Below are 27,827 nucleotides of genomic sequence, written 5' to 3' on the forward strand. Positions count from 1 at the left end.
AATTTCACGATTGGCATTAGAAGTTTTGTGCTGGAGGATGAGAACTGAATCTTAGAAGTTGATGTGAACCCCCCCCCCCGGATCCGGGAGCAATCCGTGAGTGAGCCTGCTGAAGAGACATAAGGAGTTTGACAGCTGTCAAAGGAGCTGTCAAAGGAGCTTTTAAAGCTAGAAAAATTTGTTATTTACTATCTTTGTGGACTAGATGAGTTACATTTGATTTCAGGTTGTTGGAAACAAAGAAGAAATAAATAAATAAAGTTGCTGACTGTTGGAGAAGGACTACTAAGTAGCCAGAATCCCTCTAGGGGGGATTCTGAGACATTACAATGGCTGCAGATGGAAAATTACAAGCCGAGTTAGAAAAAATGTTCTCTCTCGTGGGAATGTTACAAGACCAGAGCACAGCTATTGCTACAAAACTTGCGACCTTGAATGTTAAAGTAAATAATCCTGTTGACTGTGTTAAGGACTTGATAAAAAACAACTCTGCAGCTGAATCAGAAGAGAACTTTTCAGAATTAGAGGAGAGAGAAGGAGGAGCGGAAATATTGCTGGTGGAAAGGGCCAACCAGAACCCTACAATTGTGGAATATAAAGAAAACAAGGAAATTGTGGATTATAAAATTTGGATTGAAATTGAGAATGAAGTAGGGAGTGATCCCCTTATGGGGGGATCGGAAGAATTATGGATTGCAAATTTGTCCAAGATGAAAGGGGAAGCCTTTGGGACATTTGGAACATTTGGACTTAAAAGAAGCAAGAAATATGATTGGGGCTCCGTTTTGGAATATGGAGGGCTGGTTGGAAGAAACTTTGATCTTACTGGGATAGAGCTCCTTCGAGTCCCGACGACCAACATAAAGGACTATCAACAAAACCGACGGAGAGGGACTGATGGAGATTTGAAGGCCTCGGATGTGAGAAATCCAGGCTAAGAACTGATACTGTGGATTTTTTTTTGTTTTGGGGGATCGAAACCGGGAAAGAGGGGAGGGAGCGCTTCTGAATCCAAAAGGAGGATAACTTTATGATTTTTAAGTTTAGTGTGTTTGGTAACTAATATTTACAATTGGGAAATTTGTGGAAGGGAACTTAGGTCGACCTTAGAAAAGGATGTAAAGATTATAATTGATGTATAAGTTAAAATTGGGTAATTAAGAAGAACTAAGTTAAAAAAATGAATATAATAATATTGTGAAGATGAAAGTAAGAACTTGCTGAGCCAACTATTGGAATTAGGATGTATGAAGGGGTGGTGTGGGGAAGTCAGAGAATGTGGTTAAGAAAGTAAGGATTTGAAATTATACATGTTTGTCTTTGTCTTTGTGTGTTTGTGATGTCAATATAAAATGTGAAAACCCAATAAAAATTTTATTTTTAAAAAAATCAAATTCCTTTCTTTCCTTTGCAACTCAAGCATGGACAAAGCCAGTTCATGGTCTTCTAACTTTTTAATGACTGGTGATATCTTTTCCTGAGTAGCATCTGCAGTACCCTTAGCTTCTTCTGCAATCTTTCGAATAGTGGCTGATTCTCCTAATAATTTTTCAATAGTTTCTGTGTTAGAATTCACCTTCTTCCCCAATTCATTTATAGTTTTAGTATTCAAATCAAGTTTGGCTGAGACCTCTGCCAATTGCTTACTAGATCCCATACCTTGCTTTGTCAAGAATTCCAAAGACGCATTTATTTTACAAAGGGCTTCTGCCACAGGATCTGTTGACATAATTGTTGTTTTTGTCTGCCCAGTTGCAGCTGTTACTGTGCCTGAAACGGAAGCCCTTCGCTGTTGTAAAGTTTTGATCTTGTATTGTCTGCCGGATCTAGTAGTTGTCTCTTCTGCCGTACCACTCATGTCCCAGTCAAGGTCATTCCCACGTCTGTAAATTGTTTTTAACTGGAAAATTCCGATGACTTAGTTATTGTAATCCACTTTGCAACTATTTCAACAGAGTCCTCTAGGGGGAGAGATCTCCAGAACTTTAACAACAAAATGTCTCTTTTAATGAAGTCCCCAATGTCTCCAAGAGAGTCTATTATAACAGTTCCCAAATGTATTTCAGGAGCTTAACAGTCTAGTAATTAAGTATCTTTCAAAAACCCAGCAGTCCAGTAATTAAGTAACTTTCAAAGAATCTTAACAAAGTGACAGTTCTCTATCCGGCTTTCTTATTTAGGCAGTCCGTTCCCAGGGCTTTGAAACAGCGGGTAAAAATTTTTCAGTAACTCCTTTTCATGCAGGTATCAAAAATCCACCTTCCTCCCCCTCTGCTCCTGCCTGCAAGAGGGGGGTTTCAATTCCGATGTCAAGATTGCTTAGTTCCCAAATAGTCTTTCTCCAGTTACAGCTTTGTACTTTCTTTGCTTTAGACTTTCTGCAGTCTGGGAAGGCAGACTTCCTTATTTTATGCCTTTCCCGTTTCCGGTCAAATTGTCTTTAAATTAATTGTAAATCCCAGTAAATCTTTAAGTCCTACTCACGGGTAGTTAGTTTCCAATTCAAATTTCAGGAAGGAATCGGCGCTCTCTGACCATGGCGACGCAGCTTCGCTCCACGGGCTGGGTAACGACTCTCAGCACCGCGCCACACACCCGCAGCCGCTCCGGAGCCTTTAAAAGGCTCCTTTGCGATTTTGGGGGGGTGCGAAGGTGCCCGCCGAGTCTCCTTGTTCACAGGCTTCCGCGCTTGTGATTTTTATGGGTCCCCGCTTCGCCGTAGCGGTCAGACCCGAACTCGCAGAGCAGACTCCCTCCGGAGCTCGGAGGGAAATCCGCCATTGATCGATGGCGCCGACTGGAAGTCAAAGACAAACTTGGAAAGGGCCATACCAAATGGACATCTGGTGTGAAGAGGTCACTATCCCCACTGCTGAACAATGCCACAGGTAGAGGAGATGGAATGCTAGAAGTGTTCTCCGGGGCAAGGGGAGCTGCTGGGAAATTGAGCTACGGGCTCAAAATATTACTTTTTTTAAAAGTCGCTGCCATTATAGACCTTGCCATTCAAATGGTGTGCATGCATCATGTGATGGATAGTGCGAGGTGGCCCTTACCTGGCCCCTCACCAATATTTTATTCAAGTCAGCACCACTGGGTTGGGCGGTTTACAAATTAAATACATAAATCGCCTCCCTTTGCACATGTTCCAGCTTCTCTATATCCTCATTTATCCTTTTTAAAATTTATCTGAAGATTTTACAATATATACATACAAGATGAAAGCATGGCTTTCTCAAAAACAAGCCAAGCCAGAGAAATCTCTCCCTTTCTTTTCTTTTTTTGGATGGAGTTATAAACTTTGTTGATCAGTGGACTGCTGTGGAAATTGTGTATTTTGATTTCAGTAAGGCTTTTGACAAAGTCCTCTGTGATATTTATGTGAGGATGCTGGTAAAATGAGACTGAATGAGGTAACTGTTAGGTGGATTTGATGGACCAAACCCAAAGAGGACTCCTTCATGGGTCCTCCTCATCCTGGGGAAAAGTGACCAGAGGGGTGCTGCAGGGTTCTGTCCTGGGCCCGTTGTTGTTCAACGTCTTTATAAGTGACTTGGATGAAGGAAATGAGGGGATGCTCAACACATTTGCACACGACACCAAACGGATCATAATGGCACCCTCTCTCTTCTTCAGCAACAGACAGGGAGACAAAGAACAGTGCAAAAGCACAGCAGAGCAGAAGAGATAAGACTAACTTCTGTTCTTACACTTCCCAAGCCTAGGAAAGTAAACGGGCATGTGACATACTAGCCACATATCCAGCAACGGGAGGAGTGAATTGCTAACTCACCACACATGATTGCAGGTGAGCTAAGTAAAAGAGTACCCTTTTCCTTATGGGGTACCCAAGAGCCCATATACAGTCCTTTTGTACGTTCTCTATCGGTAGGAGAAAATAACAGACCAACCAGAGAATATTAAGAAGCAAAGCAGCTAGTAAGCCTGTTCTTTATTAACTGTTACAACAGGGTGCTCCCCCACACGCAGGAGAGAGGAGGAGTACCCTGAGTCATGCATGCAAGCCCTTAATAGAGACATTTTTAATTGCCTGCCCTGGAGTCCAAGATCACCCCCAGAAACATCATACAGTGGTGCCCCGCAAGACGAACGCCTCGCGAGACGAAAAACTCGCAAGACAAAAGGTTTTTTCGTTTTCGAGTTGCTTCGCAAGACAAATTTCCCTATGGGCTTGCTTCGCAAAACGAAGCTTGCCCCGCAAGCTCCGGGGACAGCAGGGAAACGCAGCGCGTCTTCCCCGCTGTCCCCGGACCTCTTTCGAAGCAAGGGGCAGCGGGGAGAAGATCGCTTCGCCCCGTTGCCAGCCCCGCAATCTCCGCCAGAAGAAGCTGGCAGGAATAGTAGGCGCAGAGTAACAGCAGCGCATCAGGTCCGTGCTGCTGGGACAAGACGGCACCGAGAGCCGTACTGGAGGCGTCGGTCTCCACCACGAAGGGACGAGAGGGATTAGGATGAGATTTCACCCCTCCCATATCCAAGAATCTGCTGATGTTCTCTGCTGATTCTCCAGAGAGGAGGGGCGGTTTCTGCTCTCTACTTATTCCGCTCCAGCCTAACATCAAAGTGTCAGTCAGTATCGGAGAGAGAGAGACTGAGTGTTAGAGAGAGATCGTGTGTATAGATAAGGTTGCTGCTAAGAGCAGCTGTAGGCACAATGGGCCAGGGATTTTGGTCATAATATACAAATTGAGGATTGGGAAAAATTATGGAAAGAAAACTTAAAATTCACTGCATGTACGGCGTTAAAGGAAAATGTGATGAAAATGTTCTATAGATGGTATATAACACCAGTAAAATTGGCAAAAATGTTTAAGATGTCTAATAAGTGTTGGAAATGTAAAGAAAAAGAAGGAACGTTTTACCATATGTGGTGGGATTGTTAGAAAGTTAAAAGTTTCTGGGAGATGATAAATAACGAGTTGAAAAAGATGTTAAAGTATACATTTGTAAAGAAACCAGAAGCTTTTCTTTTAGGGATTACAGGAAATGAGATAAGAAGAAAAGACTGCAAACTCTTTCAATATGCTGTTACAGCTGCAAGGATTCTACTGGCCCAGAAATGGAAACAAGAGGAAATACCGACGATAGAAGATTGGAGATCGAAACTGACGGACTATGCAGAATTGGACAAGCTAACTGGGAAAATCAGATATCTTAAAGACCAAAAGTTCATCAAAGACTGGGGGAAATTGGTAGAATATCTGAAAAATATATGCGATGTGCAAACAACGTTAGTGGGATTTAAAGAAGCATTGTGAAATTTAAGAGGTATTGTCAAAAACAATAGATGTCGGAGGGAAGACTAAAGACAATACTAAAGGAGAAGGAATGCGTAATTAAGAGGTACAGATGGATGATTGTCAGAGAAGCTGAAGGAAGTCCAAAAAGAGAGAATTTGTTTGTTAAAAATTGGACAAAATTGTATATTTGTGTTGTAAAATAATAAAAATTATTATAATATATATATATATATATATATGCAGGTTTTGGTGTCTTCGGGTGTCTTCCCGTGTAAGAGTCGGGGTGTCTGTGCGACGTTTCGACGAGGTCTCACTCGTCATCTTCAGGCTGGTGCTTTCGGCTTCTTGTTACTGGAACAGAGCAGAGTCTGGTGTTTGAGTTCCTATAAATACTGTTGAGGGGTGTGGTGTATAGCCTCCAACGTTCTGGGCAGAGAGGAAGTTCCTAGATTAGTGTGCCTTTTCTTCTTTTGTTCCTTAATTACTTGAGGGATATCTTGGGTGATTTCATGAGTGATATTCTGAATACCACTGGGTGGGTCATTAAGTGTAGATTAGTTGCTAAAGCTTTCGTGTCTTGACCTCTTGAGCTTGTGAAGAGTTTTTCTGAGAAGATGGCTGTGCTGCATTTAGTTGTGCTCTGGCTTGGCTTCGTGTATAGGGGCGAGCTGTGGTTTTGTGCCTTGTGCCAGCCAGATCTGTGTAGGGATTGCAGGGGGGTGCAGCATCCGGAGGTGCCACTATAGTTTGGCTACTGGATGGAGTCTGTAATATGTCTGTGGAGAGGGTCTGGGTTTGGGTCTGGTGTGGTTGATTGGTGACGGCGTTCTGTGTGCCTCTGGTTCTGGTGTCGGTTTTTGTGGGGAGGGCTAATTTCCAGATGTCTGGCAGGCGGGACGTGTCGTCACGCTTGTTCATGTTGTGAGGGTGTTTCTCTATCTCGATGGCTTCCATGATTATTCTCTTGTGGTGATGTTCCATGTTAAAGAGCAATTTGGAATCTGCAAAATTAATTTCGTGTCCTGTTTCTTTCATGTGTTGGAAAAGAGAGGAAGTTTTTTCTTCTTTTTTGACGGCATTCTTGTGTTCTGCGATACGTGCATTTATTCGTCTGTTTGTTTGTCCAATGTACGTGGCTGGGCAGACTTTGCAGGGTATTTCATAGACCCCTTGGTTTTCCAGCTGGATTTTGTCTTTTGGGTTTCTGAGGATATTGGCTATTTTTTGGTTGGTGCAGAAGGCTGTTTTGATATTGTGTTTATGGAGGATTTTGCTGATTTTGTCTGTAGTGCCCTTGATATAAGGAAGGAGGGCCATGCCATTGTTTTCTTCTGTGTCTTGGTTTTTGGGGGGTGTTTCTTTTTGGATTAGCTTCGTAACCCTGTTTTTCTGGTATCCATTGGCGATTAACACATTTGAGAGATTCTGTAACTCAGTTGTCAAGTGGTCTTTGTCAGCCAGGCGTTTGGTTCTGGAGATGAGAGTCTTGGCTACGGAGTTTATTTGTGCAGGGTGGTGGTGTGATTGTGCATGTAAGTAGCGGTTGGTGTGTGTTTTTTTCCGGTAGATAGTGTGTCCTAGGGAGCCATCAGGTTTTTTGTAGATTAGGACGTCAAGAAAGGGGAGTTGGTTGTTGTCTTCTATTTCCATAGTGAATTGTATTTTGGGGTGTAGGCTGTTGAGATGTGTGAGGAAGCTATCTAGTTTTTCTTTCCCGTGTGGCCAAATTACAAAGGTGTCGTCAACATATCTGAGCCAAAGTTTGGGTTTGTGTTCTGACTTGTCTAAAGCATTGGTTTCAAAGTGTTCCATGTACAAATTTGCGATGACCGGTGAGAGGGGTGATCCCATAGGTGCTCCTTCTATCTGTTTGTATCTTTGTCCATTGTGGATGAAGTACGTGTTGGTTAGGCAGTGGTTGGTCAGGTCCAGGATGTATTTGGGGGGGTTGTATTTGTTTTGAATGGCTGTCAAGGCTTCATTAATGGGCACTTGAGTGAAGAGAGATACAACATCGAAGCTCACAAGTAGGTCATCGGGATGTAGGTATTGTTTCTTTATTGTTTCTATGAACTGGAAGGAGTTAGTAACGTGTGAAGCGATGGATTCTGCATAGGGCTGAAGTTGCTTAGCGAGAAATTTAGCGAGATTTTGTAGAGGTGAGCCTATGGAGCTGACTATTGGTCTGAGTGGTGTTCCTTCTTTGTGTATCTTGGGGAGACCGTAGAGTTTGGGGCATCTGGATGATTTTTCTCTGGGGATGATACTTAGCTGGATTTCTTCACTGATAGGAGAGGCTTTTATTTTGGATTTGGTGGTTTTTTCCAGATAGGTGGTGGGATCTGTTTTTATAGGTTGGTAGGTAGGGTCTTGGAGTAGATTTGATAGTTTTGCTTGGTAGTCCGATGTGTTCATCACAACAGTGGCGTTGCCTTTGTCTGCTGGGAGAATGATTATGTTGTTGTCTTTATGTACTGTTTGTTTCATGGGTTGTTGTGGAGAGCTGAAACTGAGACCTCACATAAGACAGACAGACACACCAACAAACTCTACAAACTAGAGAAACGCCAGAAGCCCAGCCACCCTCCACAACAACCCATGAAACAAACAGTACATAACATATCAGACAGGATCCTCACCCCAACTGAAACCAAAGTACTCTCCAAAGGTTTCAACTTTGCAGTCGCCCCGAGACGCATCCCCACGGAAAACATCATATGCGGAGTCGAAGCTAGCCTGACCAAAATCGACCCAGATGAAGCCAATAAAATCAGACTTGAAGTCACCAACATCCTCTGCTCCAGCAAACCACCCAGAAGCAATTTACACAAAGAAGAACAGAAAGCACTCACCAACCTGAGGAAAGACAACAACATAATCATTCTCCCAGCAGACAAAGGCAACGCCACTGTTGTGATGAACACATCGGACTACCAAGCAAAACTATCAAATCTACTCCAAGACCCTACCTACCAACCTATAAAAACAGATCCCACCACCTATCTGGAAAAAACCACCAAATCCAAAATAAAAGCCTCTCCTATCAGTGAAGAAATCCAGCTAAGAATCATCCCCAGAGAAAAATCATCCAGATGCCCCAAACTCTACGGTCTCCCCAAGATACACAAAGAAGGAACACCACTCAGACCAATAGTCAGCTCCATAGGCTCACCTCTACAAAATCTCGCTAAATTTCTCGCTAAGCAACTTCAGCCCTATGCAGAATCCATCGCTTCACACGTTACTAACTCCTTCCAGTTCATAGAAACAATAAAGAAACAATACCTACATCCCGATGACCTACTTGTGAGCTTCGATGTTGTATCTCTCTTCACTCAAGTGCCCATTAATGAAGCCTTGACAGCCATTCAAAACAAATACAACCCCCCCCCAAATACATCCTGGACCTGACCAACCACTGCCTAACCAACACGTACTTCATCCACAATGGACAAAGATACAAACAGATAGAAGGAGCACCTATGGGATCACCCCTCTCACCGGTCATCGCAAATTTGTACATGGAACACTTTGAAACCAATGCTTTAGACAAGTCAGAACACAAACCCAAACTTTGGCTCAGATATGTTGACGACACCTTTGTAATTTGGCCACACGGGAAAGAAAAACTAGATAGCTCCCTCACACATCTTAACAGCCTACACCCCAAAATACAATTCACTATGGAAATAGAAGACAACAACCAACTCCCCTTTCTTGACGTCCTAATCTACAAAAAACCTGATGGCTCCCTAAGACACACTATCTACCGGAAAAAAACACACACCAACCGCTACTTACATGCACAATCACACCACCACCCTGCACAAATAAACTCCGTAGCCAAGACTCTCATCTCCAGAACCAAACGCCTGGCTGACAAAGACCACTTGACAACTGAGTTACAGAATCTCTCAAATGTGTTAATCGCCAATGGATACCAGAAAAACAGGGTTACGAAGCTAATCCAAAAAGAAACACCCCCCAAAAACCAAGACACAGAAGAAAACAATGGCATGGCCCTCCTTCCTTATATCAAGGGCACTACAGACAAAATCAGCAAAATCCTCCATAAACACAATATCAAAACAGCCTTCTGCACCAACCAAAAAATAGCCAATATCCTCAGAAACCCAAAAGACAAAATCCAGCTGGAAAACCAAGGGGTCTATGAAATACCCTGCAAAGTCTGCCCAGCCACGTACATTGGACAAACAAACAGACGAATAAATGCACGTATCGCAGAACACAAGAATGCCGTCAAAAAAGAAGAAAAAACTTCCTCTCTTTTCCAACACATGAAAGAAACAGGACACGAAATTAATTTTGCAGATTCCAAATTGCTCTTTAACATGGAACATCACCACAAGAGAATAATCATGGAAGCCATCGAGATAGAGAAACACCCTCACAACATGAACAAGCGTGACGACACGTCCCGCCTGCCAGACATCTGGAAATTAGCCCTCCCCACAAAAACCGACACCAGAACCAGAGGCACACAGAACGCCGTCACCAATCAACCACACCAGACCCAAACCCAGACCCTCTCCACAGACATATTACAGACTCCATCCAGTAGCCAAACTATAGTGGCACCTCCGGATGCTGCACCCCCCTGCAATCCCTACACAGATCTGGCTGGCACAAGGCACAAAACCACAGCTCGCCCCTATACACGAAGCCAAGCCAGAGCACAACTAAATGCAGCACAGCCATCTTCTCAGAAAAACTCTTCACAAGCTCAAGAGGTCAAGACACGAAAGCTTTAGCAACTAATCTACACTTAATGACCCACCCAGTGGTATTCAGAATATCACTCATGAAATCACCCAAGATATCCCTCAAGTAATTAAGGAACAAAAGAAGAAAAGGCACACTAATCTAGGAACTTCCTCTCTGCCCAGAACGTTGGAGGCTATACACCACACCCCTCAACAGTATTTATAGGAACTCAAACACCAGACTCTGCTCTGTTCCAGTAACAAGAAGCCGAAAGCACCAGCCTGAAGATGACGAGTGAGACCTCGTCGAAACGTCGCACAGACACCCCGACTCTTACACGGGAAGACACCCGAAGACACCAAAACCTGCATTCCTGTACCCGTGAAAATCTACGAAAGCAAATATCTCACCTCTACGGGGAGGAAACCTTCCAGCTGACAAGAACCTACGAGAAACTAGAAATCCAAAGAGCCACCATCTTATGTGATCTCCTGTTCCTACGCAACTGCCGAGACAACAACTTAACTCCCACATGCTTCCAACTTAAATTCCACTCTAAAACCCCAGCTACCGAAAGGATCCTGAAACGAACTGAACTATCCCTAATCAGAAACGAAATACATAAGAAAAGATACCTACTAAACCAAACCAACAAAGATCTGCTCACTCTTCACCTCAAACTATGTAACAAAATCCACCCTGCACTCTGGGACAAATGCAAACAACTAGCCGTCTGGAGAGCTGAAACTGAGACCTCACATAAGACAGACAGACACACCAACAAACTCTACAAACTAGAGAAACGCCAGAAGCCCAGCCACCCTCCACAACAACCCATGAAACAAACAGTACATAACATATCAGACAGGATCCTCACCCCAACTGAAACCAAAGTACTCTCCAAAGGTTTCAACTTTGCAGTCGCCCCGAGACGCATCCCCACGGAAAACATCATATGCGGAGTCGAAGCTAGCCTGACCAAAATCGACCCAGATGAAGCCAATAAAATCAGACTTGAAGTCACCAACATCCTCTGCTCCAGCAAACCACCCAGAAGCAATTTACACAAAGAAGAACAGAAAGCACTCACCAACCTGAGGAAAGACAACAACATAATCATTCTCCCAGCAGACAAAGGCAACGCCACTGTTGTGATGAACACATCGGACTACCAAGCAAAACTATCAAATCTACTCCAAGACCCTACCTACCAACCTATAAAAACAGATCCCACCACCTATCTGGAAAAAACCACCAAATCCAAAATAAAAGCCTCTCCTATCAGTGAAGAAATCCAGCTAAGAATCATCCCCAGAGAAAAATCATCCAGATGCCCCAAACTCTACGGTCTCCCCAAGATACACAAAGAAGGAACACCACTCAGACCAATAGTCAGCTCCATAGGCTCACCTCTACAAAATCTCGCTAAATTTCTCGCTAAGCAACTTCAGCCCTATGCAGAATCCATCGCTTCACACGTTACTAACTCCTTCCAGTTCATAGAAACAATAAAGAAACAATACCTACATCCCGATGACCTACTTGTGAGCTTCGATGTTGTATCTCTCTTCACTCAAGTGCCCATTAATGAAGCCTTGACAGCCATTCAAAACAAATACAACCCCCCCAAATACATCCTGGACCTGACCAACCACTGCCTAACCAACACGTACTTCATCCACAATGGACAAAGATACAAACAGATAGAAGGAGCACCTATGGGATCACCCCTCTCACCGGTCATCGCAAATTTGTACATGGAACACTTTGAAACCAATGCTTTAGACAAGTCAGAACACAAACCCAAACTTTGGCTCAGATATGTTGACGACACCTTTGTAATTTGGCCACACGGGAAAGAAAAACTAGATAGCTTCCTCACACATCTTAACAGCCTACACCCCAAAATACAATTCACTATGGAAATAGAAGACAACAACCAACTCCCCTTTCTTGACGTCCTAATCTACAAAAAACCTGATGGCTCCCTAAGACACACTATCTACCGGAAAAAAACACACACCAACCGCTACTTACATGCACAATCACACCACCACCCTGCACAAATAAACTCCGTAGCCAAGACTCCCATCTCCAGAACCAAACGCCTGGCTGACAAAGACCACTTGACAACTGAGTTACAGAATCTCTCAAATGTGTTAATCGCCAATGGATACCAGAAAAACAGGGTTACGAAGCTAATCCAAAAAGAAACACCCCCCAAAAACCAAGACACAGAAGAAAACAATGGCATGGCCCTCCTTCCTTATATCAAGGGCACTACAGACAAAATCAGCAAAATCCTCCATAAACACAATATCAAAACAGCCTTCTGCACCAACCAAAAAATAGCCAATATCCTCAGAAACCCAAAAGACAAAATCCAGCTGGAAAACCAAGGGGTCTATGAAATACCCTGCAAAGTCTGCCCAGCCACGTACATTGGACAAACAAACAGACGAATAAATGCACGTATCGCAGAACACAAGAATGCCGTCAAAAAAGAAGAAAAAACTTCCTCTCTTTTCCAACACATGAAAGAAACAGGACACGAAATTAATTTTGCAGATTCCAAATTGCTCTTTAACATGGAACATCACCACAAGAGAATAATCATGGAAGCCATCGAGATAGAGAAACACCCTCACAACATGAACAAGCGTGACGACACGTCCCGCCTGCCAGACATCTGGAAATTAGCCCTCCCCACAAAAACCGACACCAGAACCAGAGGCACACAGAACGCCGTCACCAATCAACCACACCAGACCCAAACCCAGACCCTCTCCACAGACATATTACAGACTCCATCCAGTAGCCAAACTATAGTGGCACCTCCGGATGCTGCACCCCCCTGCAATCCCTACACAGATCTGGCTGGCACAAGGCACAAAACCACAGCTCGCCCCTATACACGAAGCCAAGCCAGAGCACAACTAAATGCAGCACAGCCATCTTCTCAGAAAAACTCTTCACAAGCTCAAGAGGTCAAGACACGAAAGCTTTAGCAACTAATCTACACTTAATGACCCACCCAGTGGTATTCAGAATATCACTCATGAAATCACCCAAGATATCCCTCAAGTAATTAAGGAACAAAAGAAGAAAAGGCACACTAATCTAGGAACTTCCTCTCTGCCCAGAACGTTGGAAGCTATACACCACACCCCTCAACAGTATTTATAGGAACTCAAACACCAGACTCTGCTCTGTTCCAGTAACAAGAAGCCGAAAGCACCAGCCTGAAGATGACGAGTGAGACCTCGTCGAAACGTCGCACAGACACCCCGACTCTTACACGGGAAGACACCCGAAGACACCAAAACCTGCATTCCTGTACCCGTGAAAATCTACGAAAGCATATATATATATATATATACACATATATATTATATAAAGAGCAGCTGTAGACACTCAGTGCAGTTCAGCATTTTCATTTAGACCTCATTTAGCTCGGTATATAGTTGTGTATTATAGTTGTAGATAGAATAAAGAAGATATTCTACAGAGCTGCTATCCGAATCGTTTTTTGCTCTGCTATCCTCTGCTATACTCTGCTGTGCAACGACTGTCTTCTAGAAGTGAATCCGGTGCTCACAACTCTAAGCTGTGAGTCCACAGCACTTTGACCAGTTCCTGTGCAGAAGGTGGTCTCTGGAAGTGCTACCCCAGCTCGCCTGGCCCAGTCGGGGCTGAAGTGGATGAGTCCAGTTGGTGGCACTGGCTCAAGGGCGATGCTGACATAGGATGCTGTAAAAGCGGTGCCCTCTGGAGGCAGGCTTTCAAACCCTGAAACGCCACCTCTGCCTCCTTGTCCCAGGAGAATGGTGTCTTGGGGCACAGCAGTCGGGTTAGCGGGGTGGCGGGATGAGCATAGTCCACAATGAAGGTCCAGTAATAGTTGGCGAACCCCAGGAACCACTGTAGGTCCTTGTAGCTCCTCCAGCGACTTGGCTGTGGCCGTGGAACTGCTGGGAAGGACTGGAGCCGGGAGTGCCGGCAGCCCTGAGCCTGGGCGACGGTCCTCCAACCGATAATCTTATCTGCAGGCTCTGTTGAATGAGGGTGTCCAGCGTGGTGGGGCGATCCATCATGGCCAGCTGGTCCAGTATCTCATCCGAAAGCCCCTCGAGATACTGGTCCTGAAGGTTGCAGTCATTCCAGGACAAGTCCTGTGCCAACAAACGAACTTCTGTGGCGTAGGCGGCCACTGTGTACTTGTCCTGTTTCAACTGCCGAATTGACCGATTGGCTTAACTCCGCTTCTGAGGGTTGCTGAACGTGGTTTCCAGATGGTTGCAAAACGCTGTATAGTCTGTCAGCAAGGGAGAGTCTTGCCGGAGCAGCGGCAATGCCCACTTGGCTGCCCGGTCCTTCAGCAAGCTGTTCAGGAAGTGCACCTTGGTGCGGTCATCGGGGAAATTCCGGGCTCGCCCCTGAATATACAGCTTGACTTGGGCAAGAAACATGGGAAAGGTGGCCAGGGACCCATTGAATTTCTCTGGCAGGGCCACTGGGTACTTGCCAGAAGCTGGGGTGTCGGCACCAGGAGTTGGTAACGTGTCCAAACACTGCTGAAGTGCTGTAACTGCATTGCTTAGCTGCTGAACGGTGTGGGTCAAGACCTGGTTTTCCTGAGCCAATGCCACCAGCGCAGCTGCCTGGTCAGCCATGGCTTCTGGTTCCTCCCGAACGCACCCGAACGAAGGGAGAGTGTGGGTGTGGCGGGAGCAAACTGTGCTGGTCCCGTGGGTTACCCGAGAGGCTAGGTCCAAGTCCGGTCCGTGGTGAAAGGTGCAACGTGGAGGCAGTCCGTAGTAGCTGAAGCTGGGTGCAGGGCAGGGAGTTGGGTGAAGTCAGGAACAGGCTTGCAAGCAGGGAGCCAGGGCGGGTCAGGAGCTCAGGCAGGAACTAGCAACCAACAATGTTGCTCCCGCAACTTGGGACTGGGGCTTTCCGGCTTTTATCCTCCCTGAGGCATAGGGCGGCCCCGATCCTCTGGTGACTCGCCTCTCTAACCCTCACCCTCTGCAGCTCAGGAGAGGCTGGATCTCCCTCCAGCAGCTGAAAGGCAAAAGTCAGGCTGTCAGTTCCTCACAAAGGGAGGGCTTCTCCACATCCGAGAAGGCAGAGTGGGGGGCAAGGAGGGCAGGTCTGAGTCCCTGCTCTGGTTCTCACCCCTGGGGGAGAGATGTGCAACCGCAGCACATCTGCAAAGAGAAGGACATGGGGACAGGTGAGTCCGTCCCTGAGCACCTGGCAAGGCTATTCCAAGAGTTTTCTCCTGGATTCCAAGCCCTATTGCAGGGGAGGAGGGACATCCCAAGCCTTGGGGGCCAGTCCTGGCCTCCTTCAACCAGCATGTGTCTCCCCAGGCCAGGGGTAGGCAAGCTAAGGCCTGGGGATGGGATGTGGCCCAATCGTCTTCTCAATCCGGCCTGCAGATGATTCTGGAATCAGCATGTTTTTACATGAGTAGAATGTGTCCTTTTATTTAAAATGCATCTCTGGGTTATTTGTGGGGTATAGGAATTCGTTCATTCCCACCCATATGGTTCATCCCCCCCAAAAAAATATAGTCTGACCCCCCACATGGTCTGAGGGACGGTGGACTGACTCACGGCTGAAAAAGGTTGGTTGCTGACCCCAGGCTAACAAGATGGTCACTATCTGGTTCCACTCCACCCTTTTAAAATTTAAATAACAAAATGGATCCCAACTTTCAGAGCATGTAAACCACATGAGTGGAAAGACCCCTGGGCCACTCACAGAAATAGGATTAAATTCCTTCTCCCACCTTTAAAGTAAACCTCTAAGTAACGAAACCAAATCGACCCAAGTCTGCCTTCCTCCACCCAGCGGCGTAGCGTGGGTTATCAGCACCCGGGGCAAGGCAATTAATTTGCGCCCCCTAACCCGGGGCAAGGCAAGTACAGTAATTTACTCTCCCAAGCAGCAGCAGCGAGGCTTCTCTTTCCCCCGCGCTCTCCTGGAGCTGCCTCTTTTCTTTCCTTTTTTTCCCTTTCTCCAAGGCTTTTCGCTTTCTCTCCTTAATTGATTCCTCCTCCACACCGCAGCGTTTCCTGGCTGCTTCCCCCCCCCTTCCCCTCTCTCTCCTCCTCGCTCTGCTTGCCTTGCCCTGCCCTGCCTGAGGGCACCCTGAGGAGACTCCGCTCTCCTTTTTGACCAGGCGAGGTGGAAAAGTCTCCTCCCGCCCCCTCGCCAGACTCCTTGCTCGGCTCACTAGCCAGGCGGACAGTGGAGAGAGAGACGCAATTACCATAAAGCTCCTCTCCCTCCGCTTCGCCAAGCTGTCAAAGCCCCGGCAGCAGCGGCAACGGCAGCAGCAGGCGCAGCCAGACCCCCGCCAGCCAGCTCGCCCGCCCGGCTTCCTCTCCTTTTTTTGCCCGCAGCAGAAGGCTTCGCTCTCCCCCTTCTGCGACCTCCTCGCCAAGCCGAGCGAGCGCGGGCTCCCTAACCTGTGGATTTTAGTAGGGGCAGAGAGCTGCTAGTGCGAGCGCGCCCCCCGCCCATGTTGCGCCCGGTGCGGCCGGCACCCCTGGCACCCCCCACGCTACGCCACTGCCTCCACCAATCTGAACTTCACTCTTCAAGCCAAAAGACAACACTTCCCCGTCCCCAGGTGAAACCCCCTGGCCTGTCATAGGTAGGGCTGCCACCATGCTAGTGGCGTTTACACCAGCTCGCCATGGGGACTGACTGAGCAGGCAGCGAGATGCTTTCAGCCTCGGACACTTGGCGGGTACTGAAATGGCCGTGCAGGCCAGATTCATGACCCTGGCGGGCTGGATTCGGCCCAGGGAACATAGTTTGAGGACCCCTGGTCTACACTGACTGGCAGCAGCTCCCCAGAGTTTCAGGCAGGGATTTCGTCCAGCCCTTGAGGAGATGTCAGGGGTTGACCCTGGGACATTCTGCATGCCAAGCAGATGCTCTAGGGCTCCCCATATTTCCCTGCACTTTCAACGTTATGCTATTAGCAACCGTGGAGATTCCACCTGCCTCTTTTGAAAGGAGAACACACACCTGATTAATAATAATAATAATAATAATAATAATAATAATAATAATAATAATTTATACCCCACCCATCTGGCTGGGTTTCCCAGCCACTCTGGGCGGCTTCCAACAAAATATTAAAATACAATTGTCCATCAAATATTAAAAGCTTCCCTAAACATAATAACAACAACCATCCATTTTCAGTCCATTGAATTAGCAATTGAGCATTTCTGGAAAGGGAAATGGCATAATTTTGTATATTAGTATGAAAAGCATGCATAAGAAAGTATTACTCATTTACTCATTTAATTTATTACTCATTATTACTCATTTTGGCAGGGAAAGGTCTCCCTTGGGAGGTGGTGGACTCTCCTTCCTTGGAGGTTTCTGAGCAGAGATCGGACGGCCATCTGCCATGGATGCTTTAGCTGAGATTCCTGCATTGCTGGGGGTTGTAATAATAATAATAATAATAATAATAATAATAATAATAATAATAATAATAATTTATTTATACCCCACTCATATGTCTGGGTTTCCCCAGCCACTCTGGGCGGCTTCCAATAAAACACTAAAATACAATAACCTTTTAAACATTAAAAGCTTCCCTAAACAGGGCTGCCTGTTTGGGGAACTAGACCCGGCCCCCTCTTGCTTCGGGTTGGACTAGATGACCCTGGGATCCCCTCCTGTCTCTCCACTCCTGGATTCCAGGAGGAGCTTCCTTGCCTCCTGCAAAGCCCTTTTCCCTGCAAGCTCTTCCTCTGGTTTCTGGACAAGGGAGGGAGATGCTCAGAGTCCAGCCAAGAGCCTCGCGCTCCAAAAGGATATCTGGGCATTGGCAGCTGCCCCCCTTAATCCATAAGAAATAATAATAATCTGAGAGAGGGCTGAGCTGCAGGGACTCGGCTTGGCAAGGGTTAAAGGGAAGTGATCTTCCTTCCTAGAGAGGCCAGGAAGCGCACGGGGGGGGGGCTGGTCCTCCCGAGCCAAGGCCCCTCCCTCCCCAGTCCTTCCCTTGCTTTGGGGTCTCACCTGCAAGGGCCGAATCGCAGCCCCCTCCTGGGATCTGGTGAGTCCATAGCTGTCAAGTTTCAGATTTGAAAATAAGGGATCAGCAGCCTCACCTGTCTCCCAATCCGGGATAGCAGCAGGAAGCAGCGGGAAAGGGCGCTGGAATAAGGGAATTTCCCGCAGAAAAAGGGAAGGTTGCCAGCTAAGGGTGAGTCTCCTCTCTCTCTCCCCCCAGAGGGTGCAGTGGGGAGATGCGGGGGGGGTCCCAGGGCTGGGGCAGGGGAGGGGGCCGGGGGGGGGCCTGATCTGCTCCCTGCAGGGGGGGGGACCCCAAGTCAGGGGGGAGGAGAGGGTCCTGCCAGGGAGGGGCCAGGTCTGCCACGCTCTCCTTCCTTCCTGCAGATCAGAGGATCCCAAATTTCTTCTCCTCTTCCTCCTCCTCTTTCTTTTCAGAAAGATAGCTCATGGTCTGGGATCTGGTGCAGTCCAGCCCTGGTTCCCAGCAAGACTCATCCATGCTTGCTCAGGGAACCATTTCCCCCCCTGTCATACAAATTCTGTAACAGAACAATGTATTTGCTTTGTAGGATTTGCTGCAGCTTCTCATTTAGAAGGGCAGAACTTGGCAGAAGACCAAAGGGTTCCTTCCGATCTCTCAGAGGCTTCCTGAGAGCACAGATGGATGAGCAAGATTCAGCTGGCCCTAAAGCAGGAAGAGGCCATGCCAGCCAAACTGGGAGCAGTGGGGGATTCTGGGAAAACCCAGTGCAGAAGATCCTGGGTGAGGAGGACACCCTCTGCTCAGAGGTGCAGAGCCAGGAGTTGAGGCAGTTCTGCTGCCAGGAGGCCAAAGGACCCCGAGAGGTTTGCAGACGACTCTACCACCTTGACCATCAGTGGCTGAAGCCAGAAAGGCACACGAAAGCTGAGATGCTGGACCTGGTGATCTTGGAGCAGTTCCTGGCTGTCCTTCCTCTGGAGATGGAGAGTTGGGTGAGGGAATGCGGAGCGGAGACCAGTTCCCAGGCGGTGGCCCTGGCCGAAGGTTTCCTCCTGAGTCAGGCAGAGGAGAGGAAGCAGGTGAGAGAGACTTTCCTCTGGATACTCCCAATGGACTCCAAACAGGACAGAAAACATCCCATAATGGTCTGCTGATGGCCCATCCTTTTTCTGGGAAAGCATCCATGGAATGAGATCTCACACCCTTCAAGTCTTTATCATTCTCTTTCTAGTATTTCTCCCCATTCTCTGTTTTGAATCCTTGTTTCTTTCTCAGGGAAGGGATCTCTTTGCAGAAATGGACCTGGATTCCTGTGAGACAGAGAGGCCTCCGTTGGACACCAGAGAGAGGCCACTGGGTAAGGAGGAAGGTGGTTTTTCTCTGTCTGGTCTCATTCTGTTGGTTTTCCAACTCATATGGGGGTTCTTTTCATCTTGTTTTGGGGGAGACAGTTGGGAACAAGGGTCCAGAGGAGGGGAGATGTATTTCTACACAAACAAACATATGCAATGGGCACAAACCTCCAAATACTCTCAGTAGGTAAGTCTTTCTCAAAGGCCCATCTGTAGTTAGAGATGCCCTGTTTCACCTGTGAGAGAAGCAGGCACTCCTGGCGTCCTGCTTACCTTTTTCCTCTTGCAGGTGGCAGAAGGATGCCGGCAAGACCTCCTGATCCGTCTTTTCATGGGGGCAGAAGGGAAGCAGCGGCTGTGGAACCAGATCAGGTCAGGGGAAGCTGCCTTGTGGGGACAGAGGCCGAGGGATGGAGCAATGTCATGGACTGGTTGGGCACAGAGGAATGGTGGGAGGAAGCAGCCTGGGAACCAGGAAGGGAAGATGGCTCAGAGCCGAAGGAGTGGAGGTAGAAGAAGGATGAGCGGTCAGAGGGAGAAGAGGGAGAAGCCTGGGAAGAGGAGGTGTCAGAAGCTGAAGGGGTTACAGGGCTTAGTGAGCTGGGAGACTCTGTGGCAGAATGCAGTGCAGAATCAGAGGCAGAAGAGGAAGGAGGTGAGTGGGAGAGGAAGGTCAAGAGGCAGAGGTGAGTCAGGATAAGTAGGAGCCACCGGTGGCTCCCTCTCCTTTTGCCAGAAGCCACCCTCCCTGCTTGTCTCTCAGACCCAGGAGACCCCCTGCTGTGCAGGAATCTCTGCTAGATCATCCAAGACAGATGCCCATCCAAAAGAGGCTTATTTTATTTCTAGATTGATAACTGAATGCAAAAATTGGTTTCTAAGCAGTGGACAAATGAGAACAAATAGTGGCCTGGATTCACCTAACCAGCCCCATCTACTGCAAAATGGGGCTTGCTCCACATTCCTCCCCCTCTCCATGCCCCCATGACCCCCTTGGATTTGACTCTAGGGCATTGGGAGGGAACCTTCCCAGAACGGCTCACAAGGAGATGAGAAAGTGGATCCTTCCATTGGGGAAACTGGAATGCTTGCCTAGGCAGAATGACTTGAAAAACACAAGGTGGAGTACCACCTATTTGCGCAGAAACGAATACACATAATTAAAATGCAGATTAAAATAAGCACCCATAATTAAAATGTGCAGCAAAGCAATCCTATTGATACAACACCGCAATTTACAGGAAGGAAACAACAGAGCATTGTGGAGCAGATCATATTTCTGCTGTCTCAGAGAAGGTCATTTCCCTTTTTCTTTTAGGGTCCAGTGTGCTTTGAAGATGTCGCTGTTCGTTTCACGGACGAGGAGTGGGCGTTGCTGGATCCTGACCAGAGAGCTCTGCATAAGGACGTCATGGAGGAGAATCGTTGGATCGTGGTCTCTCTTGGTAAGGCTCCCTGTGGGAACGTTATAGCTGTTGGGATACTGCCAGGGAGATAAAGTCCATCATGGCCCCAAGCCGTGTGCCAGACGTCCATCGATCTCCCGTAGTCTCGCAGTTTCAGCAATTAGCGACATGAGTTTCTTCTAGAGCTCATGCACGCTCTATCAGCAGATAATGCACAGCCAAAAGTTGCACGCAGGAGAGCATTATTTACAAGCTTTTATTCAGCATTGATCAGAACAAAGAAAGACATGACTGTTCTGCGTCAGTGTCTCCGACAGAGAGAGAGAACGAAAGCAACAGAAAACATAAACATCCTGTGAACAGGAAATACGCAGGCTGTGACACAAACATCCTGCTCCCTTTTAAGGTGGAACGGAAATATCCTAACAATAGCTGCCTGGAAATTCAAAACATACCTCTATGGGACCAACAACATATATTTTCACGGAGCTCAACCGTGGCCCCTATATCACCTGAGAACTTAACACCCCCACAATAAACAGTAAATTACAGTTTTTTCTTTGAACAATCTTCCTCAAATTATTCCTTTTTCTACCATGATTGTGTTAGGATATTGATGTTCCGTTCCACCTAAACAGATGTGTGGAGCTATTGTATGTCACATGTCTGTTTACATTCCAGCACAGCTTGCTGGGAACTTCTGTTTGTGTATAGCTTTTGCCTCATGCTTCCTGCTCTTAGACATGAAGGAGAGCAGACATGTTTTTCTTTGTCTTGATCTATGCTGAATAAACTGCTTGTAAATATTCTTTACATATGCCTGTGTCCACCCTTATGTCGTGAAGAGTTAATTACTCTGCTGATTAGAGGGTGCTCCAGCTTCTGAAGAGTTCTGAAGCTGCAGGTCGCTGTTTGATGCTGTTCCGAGGACCGGAGTTTGCCCGGTTACCGGCTGGTGGGCTGGAGCCAGTTGGGAGCCTGCCAAATGCCCTTGGACGCATCCCAACAGATTGGGCTGGTCTGAACTTCAGAGGCCATCTTAATGTTAGTTTTTATTGTTCAGCTCTGGCCCTTGAGCTGATACGGCTCATCTTGCCTTGAGCCCAGCAGAGTAAAATCCCAGAGTCTGCAAACGAAAGGATGAAACAGATATGGTGCTACATTGCGAAAAGCTTTATTCCTAAACTATGCTGAGAGCATACAAATATACATCTTGTCTCTGTGAGAAGCAGAGAGCAACTCTCAACGAAACGACAGAACAAAGAAACAGGAAACCAGTGAACATCACATCCAGTCTCCCTTTCCCGTGGGAACCCAGCAGTAACTTGACTGTGGAATGGAAACATAGTCCCATGACTTGCAGCTGCTGCTCAGTGAGGGAAACAGAAACTAACACTTAAATGTCAGCTTCAGAATTGTTAGGAAAGCTGAGTAGCTTCAGGCTTTTGTTATTGCTCCTGTCAGTCTTGGGTTGACCAAAGAGAGGACTGGCAGCGAAGCTCAGGTGCTGCCAGCCAGAGAAGAAGCAGGCCTAGGGAGAGGAGAGTTAGCAGCGGAAGGCAGAGAGGAGGGGGAGAGGAACTGTCATCTGAGCTCTGAACAAAGGGGAGAAGAGAAAGAGAGAGTGACAGACAGCTGTGTGAGAGCTACAGGAGTGAGTCAGACGCTGGAATGCAGGAAGCATTCTCTGCCAAATTTAAAGATACTGGAAGAGAAGGTGGGGGCTTCTGTTCTGGGGAAGGGGGAGGAGCTCAGTCTGGACAACTCCATCTTGTGGGGAGGATGATGAGTAGAGGAGCTCCGTCCAAGTTTGTTGTTTTAGCAATAAATCCGAAATTATTAACATCCAGAGTCCTCTCACGTTTGTGGGAGAGACCAAGCCATAACAAGGAGTGACATTGGAGATGGAGGGGATGCCATGACTGGGCCAAACAAAATCCATCCCAGAGAAGAGCTAGGCTTATGGAATCTCAGGTGGTAGTAGCAGTGATGATGATGATGATGATGATGATGACACAATGGTACCTTGGTTTACAAACTTAATCTTTTCCGGAACAGGACTGTTCTTAAATCAAGGTACCACGGTAGTAATAATATTTTTTTTTTATTTCTACCCTACCCTTCTGGCTGGGTTGCCCCAGCTACTCTGGGCGGCTTCCAACACATATATAATCATGAAACATAAATAGCACTAATCTGATTCCATATAAAAAGAACATTAACTTTAAAATGAACAACTTCTACTAGTGGCCAAAATTTTGGAAACCTTTTGTGAAAAGTGTATTTCTGAGGTTTGATGGCTCATAACACCACTTTTGTGTGGAGTAATACCATAAAATTATATAGCAACGGAAAGATAATTTAATGAAGAAAGTAATGCAATGACTTTTTTGAAGGAGTATTTATTGGAACAGCAGTCATAAAGTGAAAACGTGAAACCTTTGGTAACCATTGGTAACCTTTAGCTTTAATTACGGCCTTACAATGCCTTCCCATGAAGTTTTTAGTTCTGCAGCTCTAATAATGTGAAACCAAGACTGAATTATTGCCTCTGCTAATTGGGCTTTATTGCTGGGTTGCCTTTGATTAACAAGTTTCTTTAGTCGGCCCCATAGATTTCCGATTGGGTTAAAGTTTGAGCTATTCCCAGGCCATTCCAGCAGTGAAATATCATTATCTTGAATGCACCTTTTGCACACAGCAGCAACACGACATAGAGCTGAATCCTGTTGAAAATATATAAATGCTCCAGTATCTGGGAAAAGATCACCTGCGGAACACTTCATTTTGGGCTAAAGTATTTCGTTTTATATATTTTGGGGCATTTACATTCCCATTAATGACGCAAATTCTGCCCACACCTTTTGCTGCCATACAACCCCAGAACATCACACTATCTGGGTGTGTCACGGTCAGTGTAATTCAAGTAGGATGTAAATCTTCTCTGATTCTTCTCCTCGCGTATTTCATGCCATCACTACCAAGCAAGGAGATATGGGTCTCATCCCCCAAAAAACACTGTCCCATTGTTCCACTGTACAGTTAACATGGGTATCATCTTTTCAACCTTTGTTTGAGAGATAACAATGGTTTTTTCCTTAGAACTCTTAACATTTAGACCAGTCCTTGCACTCAACTTCACTTTACATGGCTCCATGTCATCTTGTATACACCCAGATGATTTTCTTCTGTCATATAGGCACAGTCTCCCCACTCGTCCATCGTCACTTGCCTTTGTGCACCTTTCCCTGCCTTAACAAGTCTGATTTTGTAGTGACTGAGTCTCCTTATACCTCTTCCAAAATATAGAAATGCCAGCTTTGCTTATGTTTCTCCCAATCTCTCTTCTAATTTCTTCATAACTATAGCCTTGTTCACTTAATAGTACAATCTTACATCGCTTTCTGGGTGACCAGTCAACGTTTTGTGCTATTTCTATAATTTTATTATGTTTTACAACGTAAGCAAATTGTGCTTCATTTTTCTGGTGATTTGGCTACAATGTTTGATAGAATACGGATAATTAAACAAACTTTGTTGAACTGCATTCTTGATTAAATTATATTTCCGTTGATATATAATTTTATAATATTACTCCAAAAGAAGTCGGCTTTTGAGCCTTCAAACCTCTGAAATACACTTTTCCCCAAAAGGCTTCTGCAATTTTGACCACTACTGTATATCAAACAAAGCAACATTCAACAACACATCAGAATCTCATAATAAATATGTTGGTTAATGACAAACAACACATGTAATGAACACACACCCAACTCCCTTCAGTACTTCTCCATTTGTTCCTGAGGCTCTAATCCCTTTTTGTCTCCAATGCAGATTGTGATGAAACGGAAATCGAGAACAAAGGTGACCACGACAAAATCCCCAGAGAGGAGAAGCCACACAAAAATTTAGAATGTGGAGAAGGCTGCAGTCAGAGCTCCCATTCCACTTCCCATCAACAAAATGTCATTGGAAAGAAACTCTATCAGTGCATGGAATGTGGAAAGCGCTTCAGTCAGAGCTCCCATCTCATTTCCCATCAAAGAATTCATACAGGAAAGAAACCGTATCAGTGTGTAGAATGTGGAAAGAGCTTCACTGATAGCTCCAGTTTCACTAGGCATCAGAGACTTCACACAGGGGAGAAACCCTATCAGTGCTTGGAATGTGGAAAGAGCTTCAGTCAGAAATCCCATCTCACTTACCATCAAAGAATTCATACAGGGGAGAAACCCTATCAGTGTGTGGAATGTGGAAAGAGCTTCAGGAAGAGCTCCCATCTCACCTCCCATCAAAGAATTCATACAGGGGAGAAACCCTATCAGTGTGTGGAATGTGGAAAGAGCTTCACATGTAGCTCCTCTCTCACTTCCCATAAAAGGATTCATACAGGGGAGAAACCCTATCAGTGTGTGGAATGTGGAAAGAGCTTCATTCACAGCCACAGTCTCACTTTCCATCAAAGAATTCATACAGGGGAAAAACCCTATCAGTGTGTGGAATGTGGAAAAAGCTTCACTGATAACTCCTCTCTCACCTCCCATCAAAGAATTCATACAGGGGAGAAACCCTATCAGTGTGTGGAATGTGGAAAGAGCTTCGCATGTAGCTCCTCTCTCACTTCCCATCACACAATTCATACAGGGGAGAAACCCTATCAGTGTGTGGAATGTGGAAAGAGCTTCATTCACAGCCACAGTCTCACATTCCATCAAAGAATTCATACAGGGGAAAAACCCTATCAGTGTGTGGAATGTGGAAAAAGCTTCACTGATAGCTCCTCTCTCACCTCCCATCAAAGAATTCATACAGGGGAGAAACCCTATCAATGTGTGGAATGTGGAAAGAGCTTCACTGATAGATCCTCTCTCACCTCCCATCACAGAATTCATACAGGGGAGAAACCCTATCAATGTGTGGAATGTGGAAAGAGCTTCACTCATAGCTCCTCTCTCACCTCCCATCAAAGAATTCATACAGGGGAGAAACCCTATCAATGTGTGGAATGTGGAAAGAGCTTCAGTAAGAGCTCCTATCTCACTTACCATCAAAGAATTCATACAGGGGAGAAACCCTATCAGTGTGTGGAATGTGGAAAAAGCTTCAGTCAGAGCTCCCATCTCACTTTCCATCAAAGAATTCATACAGGTGAGAAACCCTATCAGTGCATGGAATGTGGAAAGAGCTTCACTGATAGCTCCTCTCTCACCTCCCATCAAAGAATTCATACAGGGGAGAAACCATATCAGTGCTTTGAATGTGGAAAGAGCTTCAGTAAGAGCTCCAATCTCACTTCCCATCAAAGAATTCACTCAGGGGAGAAACCATATCAGTGTGTGGAATGTGGAAAAACCTTCAGTCAGAGCTCCCATCTCACTTCCCATCAAAGAATACACACAGTGGAGAAACCCTATCAGTGTGTGGAATGTGGAAAGAACTTCAATCAGAAATACAGTCTCACTTCCCATAAAAGAATCCATACAAAGGTCGGAAAAAACATTATACAGCTTTTGGAGCCTGGCCAATCCACATCTTTATAAACAGGCCTTTAGCTGATTGACATCTACTGCCCTTTTAATGTGGTTTTTTGTGTTTTTATGTTGTAACATTCCTCAGACCTGTGGGTGTAGGGAATAGGTACCAACTATTAAAGGCCTGGGGGTCTTTGCCGCCCCCATAAAATATTTGAGGAGAGCTTCCGGTTGGCCGCCCGACATATGGCGGACGGGAGCTCTTTTGCCTGAAAGAGCCCTGGCGATTTCACGATTGGGGTGATCGTGAGAGCGTTGTGGAACCCTGAAAAATACCTCAGATTGAGCATTCTGAGAACCTGGTGTTCCGGCGGATACCCTTAGCAACTCCCCTGCTCCCCAGTAAGCGCTAGTAAGAGCTCCGAGAGCGAGCTGGATTGGAGACGGTACTGTGGAATCGACTCGCTTCCTTCACTGTGCAAAGCTCCAAAGCCCGGTGATCGTGAGCGACCAATTTCTCGGACTAAATTAAGATTGGAAAACTGAGTAATAAGGATTTGCATTTGGACATTAAACTGGACTGGAAGGGATTTAAACACAGAGGTCGATCCCTTTCCACTGAAGAGACAGTGAAAGCAGTTACCTCTGACCGAAGCCATAACTTTAAAAGACGTGCTAAAAACTTTCAAGGAAATATTCCAAGCCCCTCTTTCTGCAGGGGGAAGGGGGGAGAATTTGACTGAATTGGGACCCTGCATGAGATAGATTTGACAGAGAATAGACTCTTGCTTTCTGGAAGCGGACCTCCCAGTGAGGAAAGGCTAGACTCCATTATTACGTCACAAAGGGAGAGGATACTTTCAACTTTTGTTTTCCTCTTTGGGGATTACAAAGTAACTGCAGCTGTCTGAACTTGCTGAAACATTGTACAGTGTATGTTTTACCCTCCTGGAATTGGTTACAAGAGTTCAAATCAATTTTGGATGCTTTTCAATAGGAATAAGAAGAGTAAAAGATTGGCGATAGGCGAAGGGGATCGAGATACGGATATGCTCGTACCCCTTCCTATCTGTGCCCCATCCCGAGGGACGAGGGTAGGGTGAACAAGGATTACTCACCTCCGTCACTGGTGTTGTGCAATGCCAGGTCTATAGGCAACAAAACCGCCACTCTGCGAGATTTCTTTACCTCGCAGGGGGTCGACCTGGCTTGTGTGACGGAGACCTGGGTGCGCAAAGGCAAACTGTTACCTTACGATAGATGGCGCCCCCGGGTTTCTCCGTCCTCCACCAGTCACGGACTGTGGGCCGGGGGGGAAGGGGTGGCATTATTAATCTGGGAAGATTGTTCTTTCAGGGCTCTACCATCGCCATCGATCCCCGGCATTGAATGTGTTGGCCTAGTGTGGGGCTCTGAGGTGAGCTTGGCTGTCTGGCTGGTGTACCGGCCACCTAGCGCACCAGCAGCCACCCTGTCAGGCCTGCTGGAGGTGGTGGCCGGCTGGGCCTTGGAGTTCCCTAACCTATTTGTATTGGGGGACTTCAACATCCATGCTGATGCCACTCCCTCCTCAC

At 46.3% G+C, this 27,827-nt stretch overlaps 1 protein-coding gene across 1 annotated transcript; it reads left to right on the forward strand.

Moving 5' to 3' along the window:
* The first annotated feature begins 18,004 nt into the window (after nt 1-18,004).
* Nucleotides 18,005-26,456, forward strand: LOC309530334 (uncharacterized protein). The gene is made up of 6 exons (XM_082219199.1): nt 18,005-18,081; nt 18,611-19,103; nt 19,300-19,381; nt 19,666-19,748; nt 20,695-20,821; nt 24,617-26,456. The coding sequence occupies exons 2-6, from the start codon at nt 18,702-18,704 to the stop codon at nt 26,320-26,322; spliced, it is 2,400 nt and encodes a 799-aa protein (XP_082075325.1). The 5' UTR covers nt 18,005-18,081; nt 18,611-18,701; the 3' UTR covers nt 26,323-26,456.
* The last annotated feature ends 1,371 nt before the right edge of the window (nt 26,457-27,827 follow it).

Source organism: Podarcis vaucheri, assembly GCF_965113315.1.
Source record: "Podarcis vaucheri genome assembly, chromosome: 4".
Taxonomy (NCBI): Eukaryota; Metazoa; Chordata; class Lepidosauria; order Squamata; family Lacertidae; genus Podarcis; species Podarcis vaucheri.

Excerpts from the sequence above, each read along its gene's own strand:
- LOC309530334 (XM_082219199.1), top strand. The coding sequence starts at position 18,702 with ATGGATGAGCAAGATTCAGCTGGCCCTAAAGCAGGAAGAGGCCATGCC. Across the intron at positions 19,749-20,694 it reads CGGCTGTGGAACCAGATCAG|GGTCCAGTGTGCTTTGAAGA; the intron begins GTCAGGGGAAGC and ends TTTTTCTTTTAG. Across the intron at positions 20,822-24,616 it reads TTGGATCGTGGTCTCTCTTG|ATTGTGATGAAACGGAAATC; the intron begins GTAAGGCTCCCT and ends TCTCCAATGCAG.